Source organism: Oncorhynchus gorbuscha, linkage group LG21 (genome assembly GCF_021184085.1).
Source record: "Oncorhynchus gorbuscha isolate QuinsamMale2020 ecotype Even-year linkage group LG21, OgorEven_v1.0, whole genome shotgun sequence".
Classification (NCBI taxonomy): Eukaryota; Metazoa; Chordata; class Actinopteri; order Salmoniformes; family Salmonidae; genus Oncorhynchus; species Oncorhynchus gorbuscha.
This window is the reverse complement of record NC_060193.1, coordinates 6,180,376-6,192,875: the sequence shown is the minus strand read 5'-3', so window position 1 is coordinate 6,192,875 and position 12,500 is coordinate 6,180,376. Positions and strand designations below refer to the sequence as shown.

At 46.7% G+C, this 12,500-nt stretch overlaps 1 protein-coding gene across 3 annotated transcripts in view; it reads left to right on the top strand.

The window, feature by feature from the left end:
• LOC124008783 (pyruvate carboxylase, mitochondrial-like) overlaps positions 1 to 12,500 on the top strand; it is a 587,218-nt gene that overhangs the window by 517,382 nt on the left and 57,336 nt on the right. For all 3 annotated transcript variants that reach the window (XM_046320329.1, XM_046320328.1, XM_046320330.1), the window contains exons 21-22: positions 4,046 to 4,213; positions 4,332 to 4,413. In XM_046320329.1, the coding sequence (XP_046176285.1) occupies positions 4,046 to 4,213; positions 4,332 to 4,413 (250 nt within the window). The remainder of the gene's footprint in view (positions 1 to 4,045; positions 4,214 to 4,331; positions 4,414 to 12,500) is intronic.

Below are 12,500 nucleotides of genomic sequence, written 5' to 3'. Positions count from 1 at the left end.
TATCTATAACTATATCTATATCTATATCTATAACTATATCTATATCTATAACTATATCTATATCTATATCTATAACTATATCTATATCTATATCTATAACTATATCTATATCTATAACTATATCTATATCTATATCTATAACTATATCTATAACTATATCTATAACTATATCTATTTTGCCTTCTACCACACGGAACCCCACTAATCTACCGACGGAAACGCACGAGGTGGCTAATAACAGACCTCCATCCTATGCTAGCATGCTACCGATGGCCTGGCTAGCTGTCTAAATCGCAGTGACCCCCAACCAACGTCACTACTCACTGGACCCTTATGATCACTCGACTAAGCATGCCTCTCCTTAATGTCAATATGTCTTGTCCATTGCTGTTCTGGTTAGTGTTTATTGGCTTATTCCACTGTAGAGCCTCTAGTCCTGCTCACTATACCTTATCCAACCTATTAGTTCCACCACCCACACATGCAATGACATCACCTGGTTTCAATGATGTTTCTAGAGATAATATCTCTCTCTTCATCACTCAATACCTAGGTTTACCTCCACTGTATTCACATCCTACCATACCTTTGTCTGTACATTATACCTTGAAGCTATTTTATCGCCCCCAGAAAACTCCTTTTACTCTCTGTTCCGGACGTACTAGACGACCAATTCTCATAGCTTTTAGCCGTACCCTTATCCTACTCCCCCTCTGTTCCTCTGGCGATGTAGAGGTGAATCCAGGCCCTGCAGTGCCTAGCTCCACTCCTATTCCCCAGGCGCTCTCATTTGATGACTTCTGTAACCGTAATAGCCTTGGTTTCATGCATGTTAACATGAGAAGCCTCCTCCATAAGTTTGTTTTATTCACTGCTTTAGCACACTCTGCAAACCTGGATGTTCTAGCTGTGTCTGAATCCTGGCTTAGGAAGACCAACAAAAATTCTGAAATCTCCATCCCTAACTACAACATTTTCAGACAAGATAGAAAGGGGGCGGTTTGGAATCTACTGTAAAGATAGCCTGCAGAGTTCTGTCCTACTATCCAGGTCTGTACCCAAACAATTTGAACTTCTACTTTTAAAAATCCACATCTCTAAAAACAAGTCTCTCACGGTTGCCACCTTCTGCCCCCAGCTGTGCTCTGGACACCATATGTGAACTGATTGCCCCCCATCTATCTTCAGAGTGCATGCTGCTAGGCGACCTAAACTGGAACATGCTTAACACCCCAGCCATCCTACAATCTAAGCTTGATGCCATCAATCTCACACAAATTATCAATGAACCTACCAGGCACCCCCCCCCCCAAAGCCTTAAACACGGGCACCCTCATAGATATCATCCTAACCAACTTCCCCCTAAATACACCTCTGCTGTCTTCAACCAAGATCTCAGCGATCACTGGCTCACTGCCTGCATCTGTAATCGGTCAAACGACCACCACTCATCACTGTCAAAAGCTCCCTGAAACACTTCCAGCAGGCCTTTCTAATCGACCTGGCCGGGGTATCCTGGAAGGATATTGATCTCACCCTGTCAGTAGAGGATGCCTGGTTATTATTTTTAAATGCCTTCCTCACCATCTGAAATAAACATGCCCCATTCAAGAAATTTACCACCAGGAACAGATATAGCCCTTGGTTCTCTCCAGATCTGACTGCCCTTACCTTGATTTCAAATCAGACAGTTTTTCAGTCAGCTATTTGACAGTTACCAGACAGTTACCAGACAGTTACCAGACAGTTACCTGAATGTTACCTGACTGTTACCTGACAGTTACCAGACAGTTACTAGACAGTTACCTGAATGTTACCTGACTGTTACCTGACAGTTACCAGACAGTTACTAGACAGTTACCTGAATGTTACCTGACTGTTACCTGACAGTTACCTGACAGTTACTAGACAGTTACTAGAGAGTTACCTGACAGTTACCAGACAGTTACTAGACAGTTACCTGAATGTTACCTGACTGTTACCTGACAGTTACCTGGCAGTTACTAGACAGTTACTAGACAGTTACTAGAGAGTTACCTGAATGTTACCTGACTGTTACCTGACAGTTACCTGACAGTTACTAGACAGTTACTAGACAGTTACTAGAGAGTTACCTGAATGTTACCTGACTGTTACCTGACAGTTACCTGACAGTTACTAGACAGTTACTAGACAGTTACTAGAGAGTTACCTGAATGTTACCTGACTGTTACCTGACAGTTACCTGACAGTTACCTGACAGTTACTTGACAGTTACTAGACAGTTACTTGACAGTTACCTGACAGTTACTAGACAGTTACTAGACAGTTACCGGACAGTTACTAGAGAGTTACCTGACAGTTACTAGACAGTTACTAGACAGTTATCTGACAGTTACCAGACAGTTACTAGACAGTTACCGGACAGTTACTAGAGAGTTACTAGATAGTTACTAGACAGTTACTAGACAGTTACATGACAGTCACTTGACAGTTACCTGACAGTTACTTGACAGTTACCAGACAGTTACTAGACAGTTACTAGAGAGTTACCTGACATTTACCAGACAGTTACCTGACAGTTACCTGACAGTTACCTGACAGTTACTAGACAGTTACCTGACAGTTACTAGACAGTTACCTGACAGTTACTAGACAGTTACCGGACAGTTACTAGAGAGTTACTAGATAGTTACTAGACAGTTACCTGACAGTTACTAGACAGTTACCTGACAGTTACCTGACAGTTACTAGACAGTTACCTGACAGTTACCTGGCAGTTACCTGACAGTTACTTGACAGTTACTAGACAGTTACTAGACAGTTACTTGACAGTTACTAGAGAGTTACCTGACAGTTACCTGACAGTTACCTGACAGTTACTAGACAGTTACAGTTACCAGACAGTTACTAGACAGTTACTGACAGTTACCTGACAGTTACTAGACAGTTACCTGACAGTTACTTAACAGTTACCTGACAGTTACTAGACAGTTACTGACAGTTACTAGACAGTTACTTGACAGTTACTAGACAGTTACCTGACAGTTACCTGACAGTTACTAGACAGTTACCTGACAGTTACCTGACAGTTACCTGACAGTTACTTGACAGTTACTAGACAGTTACTAGACAGTTACTTGACAGTTACTAGAGAGTTACCTGACAGTTACCTGACAGTTACCTGACAGTTACTAGACAGTTACTAGACAGTTACCTGACAGTTACCTGACAGTTACTAGACAGTTACTAGACAGTTACCTGACAGTTACTTAACAGTTACCTGACAGTTACTAGACAGTTACTAGACAGTTACTAGACAGTTACTTGACAGTTACCTGACAGTTACCAGACAGTTACTAGACAGTTACCTGACAGTTACTTGACAGTTACCTGACAGTTACTAGACAGTTACTAGACAGTTACTAGACAGTTACCAGACAGTTACTAGACAGTTACCTGACAGTTACTAGACAGTTACCTGACAGTTACTAGACAGTTACCGGACAGTTACTAGAGAGTTACTAGATAGTTACTAGACAGTTACCTGACAGTTACTAGACAGTTACCTGACAGTTACCTGACAGTTACTAGACAGTTACCTGACAGTTACCTGACAGTCACCTGACATTTACCAGACAGTTACTAGACAGTTACTAGACAGTTACCGGACAGTTACTAGACAGTTACCAGACAGTTACTAGACAGTTACTAGACAGTTACCGGACAGTTACCAGACAGTTACTAGACATAGCAGAAACAGCTCTAACAGAGAAACGACCACTGCCCTTCAATCTAACTCTCTATTCATCTAATTCTCCCCTTCTCTTTCTCTCTCTCTACCTCTTCATCCCTCCATCTACTTCTCTCCTTCTCTTTCTCTCTCTCTACCTCTTCATCCCTCCATCTACTTCTCTCCTTCTCTTTCTCTCTCTCTACCTCTTCATCCCTCCATCTACTTCTCTCCTTCTCTTTCTCTCTATCTACCTCTTCATCCCTCCATCTACTTCTCTCCTTCCCTTTCTCTCTCTCTCTACCTCTTCATCCCTCCATCTGTCCTCTCCAGGACATGGCCGGGCTGTTGAAGCCGGAGTCCAGTCGTATCCTGATCAGTGCTCTGCGTGATCGTTATCCTGACGTTCCCATCCACGTCCACACACACGACACAGCAGGGGCTGGAGTAGCCGCTATGCTGGCCTGCGCTGAGGCCGGGGCCGACGTAGTGGATGTCGCGGTGGGTAACGCACACACACGCGCACACACGCACACACGCACGCACACAGGCACGCACACGCACGCACAGGCACACACACACACGCACACACACACTAACTATTAATATGTTGTCGAAGGTGGACTCCATGGCAGGGATGACGTCACAGCCCAGCATGGGAGCCATGGTGGCCTGCACCAAAGGAACCAAACTCGACACTGGTATGTGATTGGCCCACGGCCCTGTCAATCAGTATGGAGACCGCCTCTATATACCAAACAGAGCCCATTCTAAAATGTCTGTATTGGATAGAGCCCGTCCACTCGATTAGTCCGATTGATCAATAGCTAAGATTTACCGACTGACTAACCGATTGATCAATAGCTAAGATTTACTGACTGACTAACCGATTGATCAATAGCTAAGATGATGATTTATTCATTTACCGACTGACTAACCGATTGATCAATAGCTAAGATGATGATTTATTCATTTACCGACTGACTAACCGATTGATCGATTGAAATCCAAATCGCATCACCAACAGATGAAAGCTACAACCTTAGTCTGCCTGTCTATCAGCTGGGTCCTACTGCAGTCTGCCTGTCTATCAGCTGGGTCCTACTGCAGTCTGCCTGTCTATCAGCTGGGTCCTACTGCAGTCTGCGTGTCTATCAGCTGGGTCCTACTGCAGTCTGCCTGTCTATCAGCTGGGTCCTACTGCAGTCTGCCTGTCTATCAGCTGGGTCCTACTGCAGTCTGCCTGTCTATCAGCTGGGTCCTACTGCAGTCTGCCTGTCTATCAGCTGGGTCCTACTGCAGTCTGCCTGTCTATCAGCTGGGTCCTACTGCAGTCTGCCTGTCTATCAGCTGGGTCCTACTGCAGTCTGCCTGTCTATCAGCTGGGTCCTACTGCAGTCTGCCTGTCTATCAGCTGGGTCCTACTGCAGTCTGCCTGTCTATCAGTCATTATGCAGTCTGCCTGTCTATCAGCTGGGTCCTACTGCAGCCTGCCTGTCTATCAGCTGGGTCCTACTGCAGTCTGCCTGTCTATCAGTCATTATGCAGTCTGCCTGTCTATCAGTCATTATGCAGTCTGCCTGTCTATCAGCTGGATCCTACTGCAGTCTGCCTGTCTATCAGCTGGGTCCTACTGCAGTCTGCCTGTCTATCAGCTGGGTCCTACTGCAGTCTGCCTGTCTATCAGATCTTTCCTACTGCAGTCTGCCTGTCTATCAGCTGGGTCCTACTGCAGTCTGCCTGTCTATCAGCTGGGTCCTACTGCAGTCTGCCTGTCTATCAGCTGGGTCCTACTGCAGTCTGCCTGTCTATCAGTCATTATGCAGTCTGCCTGTCTATCAGCTGGGTCCTACTGCAGTCTGCCTGTCTATCAGCTGGGTCCTACTGCAGTCTGCCTGTCTATCAGCTGGGTCCTACTGCAGTCTGCCTGTCTATAAGTCATTGAAAACCACATTCATTAATTTGTCCGTTTGTTTCCTTTTATTTATTCATTAATTATTTTGTTTTGTTGGTTCGTTCAGTCGTTCAGTGGTCCTGGTTTTCACCCCGTACGCTGTGCAACAGCATGTTGATACTGTGTTATAATTTCTCCAGTCAGTCTTTCTAGGGAAATGACTTCTTGTTGTGAGGGTGAAGAGGGTAGTATGGGTGTTTAACCTTTATTTAACCATTATTTAACCTTTATTTAACCTTTATTTAACCATTTACTGGGCAAGTCAGTTTAGAACTAATTCTTATTTACAATGATGGCCCTACCCCCAGGCCAAACACTGGGCCAATTGTGCGTCGCCCTATGGGACTCCCAGTCACAGCCTGGTGTGATACAGCCTAGGAGGAAGGAGGAGAGGGAGGAGAGGGGAGAGGGTGAAGGGGAGAGGGAGGAGGGAGGAGGCAGAAGGGGAGAGGGAGGAGGGAGGAGAGGGTGAAGGGGAGAGGGAGGAGAGGGGAGGCAGCAGGGGAGAGGGAGGAGAGGGTGAAGGCAAGAGGGAGGAGAGGGGAGGCAAAAATGTGTAATGAGGAATGGCATAGAGAGATGTTTACACAATCATTTACAGTGTAACTGACATACATTTACATTTAAGTCATTTAGCAGACACTCTTATCCAGAGCGACTTACAAATTGGTGCATTCACCTTATGACATCCAGTGGAACAGTCACTTTACAATAGTGCATCTAAATCTTAAAGGGGGGGGTTGAGAAGGATTACTTATCCTATCCTAGGTATTCCTTAAAGAGGTGGGGTTTCAGGTGTCTCCGGAAGGTGGTGATTGACTCCGCTGTCCTGGCGTCGTGAGGGAGTTTGTTCCACCATTGGGGGGCCAGAGCAGCGAACAGTTTTGACTGGGCTGAGCGGGAACTGTACTTCCTCAGTGGTAGGGAGGCGGGCAGGCCAGAGGTGGATGAACGCAGTGCCCTTGTTTGGGTGTAGGGCCTGATCAGAGCCTGGAGGTACTGAGGTGCCGTTCCCCTCACAGCTCCGTAGGCAAGCACCATGGTCTTGTAGCGGATGCGAGCTTCAACTGGAAGCCAGTGGAGAGAGTGGAGGAGCGGGGTGACGTGAGAGAACTTGGGAAGGTTGAACACCAGACGGGCTGCGGCGTTCTGGATGAGTTGTAGGGGTTTAATGGCACAGGCATGGAGCCCAGCCAACAGCGAGTTGCAGTAATCCAGACGGGAGATGACAAGTGCCTGGATTAGGACCTGCGCCGCTTCCTGTGTGAGGCAGGGTCGTACTCTGCGGATGTTGTAGAGCATGAACCTACAGGAACGGGCCACCGCCTTGATGTTAGTTGAGAACGACAGGGTGTTGTCCAGGATCACGCCAAGGTTCTTAGCGCTCTGGGAGGAGGACACAATGGAGTTGTCAACCGTGATGGCGAGATCATGGAACGGGCAGTCCTTCCCCGGGAGGAAGAGCAGCTCCGTCTTGCCGAGGTTCAGCTTGAGGTGGTGATCCGTCATCCACACTGATATGTCTGCCAGACATGCAGAGATGCGATTCGCCACCTGGTCATCAGAAGGGGGAAAGGAGAAGATTAATTGTGTGTCGTCTGCATAGCAATGATAGGAGAGACCATGTGAGGTTATGACAGAGCCAAGTGACTTGGTGTATAGCGAGAATAGGAGAGGGCCTAGAACAGAGCCCTGGGGGACACCAGTGGTGAGAGCGCGTGGTGAGGAGACAGATTCTCGCCACGCCACCTGGTAGGAGCGACCTGTCAGGTAGGACGCAATCCAAGCGTGGGCCGCGCCGGAGATGCCCAACTCGGAGAGGGTGGAGAGGAGGATCTGATGGTTCACAGTATCGAAGGCAGCCGATAGGTCTAGAAGGATGAGAGCAGAGGAGAGAGAGTTAGCTTTAGCAGTGCGGAGCGCCTCCGTGATACAGAGAAGAGCAGTCTCAGTTGAATGACTAGTCTTGAAACCTGACTGATTTGGATCAAGAAGGTCATTCTGAGAGAGATAGCGGGAGAGCTGGCCAAGGACGGCACGTTCAAGAGTTTTGGAGAGAAAAGAAAGAAGGGATACTGGTCTGTAGTTGTTGACATCGGAGGGATCGAGTGTAGTTTTTTTTTTTGACAGATGAGAGGGAAGGGAGGGAGGGGGTCAGAATGGGGGTTGGAGAAAGGGAGGGAGGGGGTAAGAATAGGGGTTGGAGGAAGGGAGGGAGGGGGTAAGAATGTGAAATAATAATCATAATAATAATAATAATAATAATAAATAATAATAATCATCATCATAATAATCATAATCATAATAATAATAATAATCATAATAATAATCATCATAATAATAATCATCATCATAATTACATTTACATTACATTTAAGTCATTTAGCAGACGCTCTTATCCAGAGCGACTTACAAATTGGTGCATTCACCTTATAACATCCAGTGGAACAGTCACTTTACAATAGTGCATCTAAATCTTAAAGGGGGGGGGGGTTGAGAAGGATTACTTATCCTATCCTAGGTATTCCTTAAAGAGGTGGGGTTTCAGGTGTCTCCGGAAGGACCTGTCAGGTAGGACGCAATCCAAGCGTGGGCCGCGCCGGAGATGCCCAACTCGGAGAGGGTGGAGGGTGCTTTTACACCTGCATTGTTTGCTGTTTGGGGTTTTAGGCTGGGTTTCTGTACAGCACTTTGAGATATCAGCTGACGTACGAAGGGCTATATAAATAAATTTGATTTGATTTGATTTGATTTGATTTGATTTGATTTGATTTGATTTGATTTGGAGAGGAGGATCTGATGATACACAGTATCGAAGGCAGCCGATAGGTCTAGAAGGATGAGAGCAGAGGAGAGAGAGTTAGCTTTAGCAGTGTGGAGCGCCTCTGTGATACAGAGAAGAGCAGTCTCAGTTGAATGACTAGTCTTGAAACCTGACTGATTTGGATCAAGAAGGTCATTCAGAGAGAGATAGCGGGAGAGCTGGCCAAGGACGGCACGTTCAAGAGTTTTGGAGAGAAAAGAAAGAAGGGATACTGGTCTGTAGTTGTTGACATCGGAGGGATCGAGTGTAGGTTTTTTCAGAAGGGGTGCAACTCTCGCTCTCTTGAAGACGGAAGGGACGTAGCCAGCGGTCAGGGATGAGTTGATGAGCGAGGTGAGGTAAGGGAGAAAGTCTCCGGAAATGGTCTGGAGAAGAGAGGAGGGGATAGGGTCAAGCGGGCAGGTTGTTGGGCGGCCGGCCGTCACAAGACGCGAGATTTCATCTGGAGAGAGAGGGGAGAAAGAGGTCAGAGCACAGGGTAGGGCAGTGTGAGCAAAACCAGCGGTGCCGTTTGACTTAGCAAACGAGGATCGGATGTCGTCGACCTTCTTAGAATAATAATCATAATATAATAATAATCATAATAACAATAATAATAACAATAATAATAATAATCATAATAATAATAATAATCATCATCATCATAATCATAATAATCATAATCAACAATAACAGTTCCAATAGAATAAAGATGTCATTAATGTGCAAATAGTTAAAGTACAAAAAGGGAAAATAAATAAACATAAATTTGGGTTGTATTTACAATGGTGTTTGTTCTTCACTGGTTGCCCTTTTCTCGTGGCAACAGGTCACACATATTGCTGCTGTGATGTCACACTGTGGTATTTCACCCAGTAGATATGGGAGGTGTAATCTCTGTGTAATCTGAGGGAAATATGTCTCTCTAATATGGTCATACATTTGGCAAGAATGTCAAAAACACTTGTTTTCAGCAACTTGTATAAACGTCTCAGTCTGCAGTAAGACTATGCGATCTTGTTGGTGTGTGTGCAGTGTGTGTGTGTGTGTGTGTGTGTGTGTGTGTGTGTGTGTGTGTGTGTGCGTGCGTGCGTGCGTGCGTGCGTGCGTGCATGCGTGTGTGCATGCGTGTGTGTGTGTGTGTGTGTCTCTTGTCTGCAACGCTGCAGAGTTGGTTAATTGAGTTGTCTAGAAGATGTCAGTTTATTTATCTTGACAGCTGTAGCAGTGCACACACACACACTCATAGACACACACACACACTCATAGACACACTCACACACACTCTCATAGACACACACACACACACACTCATAGACACACTCTCATAGACACACACACACACTCTCATAGACACACACACACACACTCTCATAGACACACACACACACACTCTCATAGACACACACACACACACTCTCATAGACACACACACACACTCATAGACACACTCTCATAGACACACACACACACACTCTCATAGACACACACACACACTCATAGACACACTCTCATAGACACACACACACACACTGTACACATACACACACACTCAAATAGACACACACACACACACACTGTACACATACACACACACACACACTCTCATAGACACACACACACACACACACACACTCTCATAGACACACACACACACACACTCTCATAGACATACACACACACACACTCTCATAGACACACACACACACACACACTGTACACATACACACACACAGACTCTCATAGACACACACACAGACTCTCATAGAAACACACACACACACACACACACACACACACACACACACACACACACACACACACACACACACTCATAGACACACTCTCATAGACACACACACACTCTCATAGACACACACACACTCTCATAGACACACACACACACACACACTCTCATAGACACACACACACTCTCATAGACACACACACACAAACTGTACACATACACACACACACACACACACACACCGTCCGAGCGATATTGAGCATTATTTATTCAAGCCGTGCTGTATCTGTTATCATTTGACGGGACAGTTTTCACTGCAGACCACTCAACCGGGAGACGTGACAACACACACACACACACACACACACACACACACACACACACACACACACACACACACACACACACACACACACACACACACACACACACACACACACACACAAACCAACTAGGTCTCACAGTCTCACTGTAGAATTAGACGTTTATCCACGTTTCTCTGAACGTCAAATTTAGGATTTGGCTACAAACGTGTTTTTGACACCCTGGGTTTGACTCCTCCTCTGTGGTTTGACTCCTCCTCTGTGGTTTGACTCCTCCTCTGTGGTTTGACTCTTCCTCTGTGGTTTGACTCCTCCTCTGTGGTTTGACTCCTCCTCTGTCTCCTCCTCTGTGGTTTGACTCCTCTTCTGTGGTTTGACTCCTCCTCTGTGGTTTGACTCTACCTCTGTGGTTTGACTCCTCCTCTGTGGTTTGACTCCTCCTCTGTGGTTTGACTCCTCCTCTGTCTCCTCCTCTGTGGTTTGACTCCTCCTCTGTGGTTTGACTCCTCCTCTGTGGTTTGACTCTTCCTCTGTGGTTTGACTCCTCCTCTGTGGTTTGACTCCTCCTCTGTGGTTTGACTCCTCCTCTGTGGTTTGACTCCTCCTCTGTGGTTTGACTCCTCCTCTGTGGTTTGACTCCTCCTCTGTCTCCTCCTCTGTGGTTTGACTCCTCCTCTGTGGTTTGACTCTTCCTCTGTGGTTTGACTCCTCCTCTGTGGTTTGACTCCTCCTCTCTCTCCTCCTCTGTGGTTTGACTCCTCCTCTGTGGTTTGACTCCTCCTCTGTCTCCTCCTCTGTGGTTTGACTCCTCCACTGTCTCTTCCTCTGTGGTTTGACTCCTCCTCTGTGGTTTGACTCCTCCTCTGTGGTTTGACTTCCTCTGTGGTTTGACTCCTCCTCTGTGGTTTGACTCCTCCTCTGTGGTTTGACTCCTCCTCTGTCTCCTCCTCTGTGGTTTGACTCCTCCTCTGTGGTTTGACTCCTCCTCTGTGGTTTGACTCTTCCTCTGTGGTTTGACTCCTCCTCTGTGGTTTGACTCCTCCTCTGTGGTTTGACTCCTCCTCTGTCTCCTCCTCTGTGGTTTGACTCCTCCTCTGTGGTTTGACTCCTCCTCTGTGGTTTGACTCTTCCTCTGTGGTTTGACTCCTCCTCTGTGGTTTGACTCCTCCTCTGTGGTTTGACTCCTCCTCTGTGGTTTGACTCCTCCTCTGTCTCCTCCTCTGTGGTTTGACTCCTCCTCTGTGGTTTGACTCCTCCTCTGTCTCCTCCTCTGTGGTTTGACTCCTCCTCTGTGGTTTGACTCTTCCTCTGTGGTTTGACTCCTCCTCTGTGGTTTGACTTCTCCTCTTTCTCCTCTGTGGTTTGACTCCTCCTCTGTGGTTTGACTCCTCCTCTGTCTCCTCCTCTGTGGTTTGACTCCTCCACTGTCTCCTCCTCTGTGGTTTGACTCCTCCTCTGTGGTTTGACTCCTCCTCTGTGGTTTGACTCCTCCTCTGTCTCCTCCTCTGTGGTTTGACTCCTCCACTGTCTCCTCCTCTGTGGTTTGACTCCTCCTCTGTGGTTTGACTCTTCCTCTGTGGTTTGACTCCTCCTCTGTGGTTTGACTCCTGCTCTGTGGTTTAACTCATCCTCTGTGGTTTGACTCCTCCACTGTCTCCTCCTCTGTGGTTTGACTCCTCCTCTGTGGTTTGACTCCTCCTCTGTGGTTTGACTCATCCTCTGTGGTTTGACTCCTCCCCTGTCTCCTCTTCTATCTCCTCTTCTGTCTCCTCCTCTCCTCTGTCTCCTCTTCTGTCTCCTCTTCTATCTCCCCCGCTGTCTCCTCTTCTGTCCCCTCTTCTGTCTCCTCCTCTTCCCTGTCTCCTCTTCTGTCTCCTCTCCTCCTCTCCTCTGTCTCCTCTTCTGTCTCCTCTTCTGTCTCCTCCTCTGTCTCCTCTTCTGTCTCCTCTTCTATCTCCCCC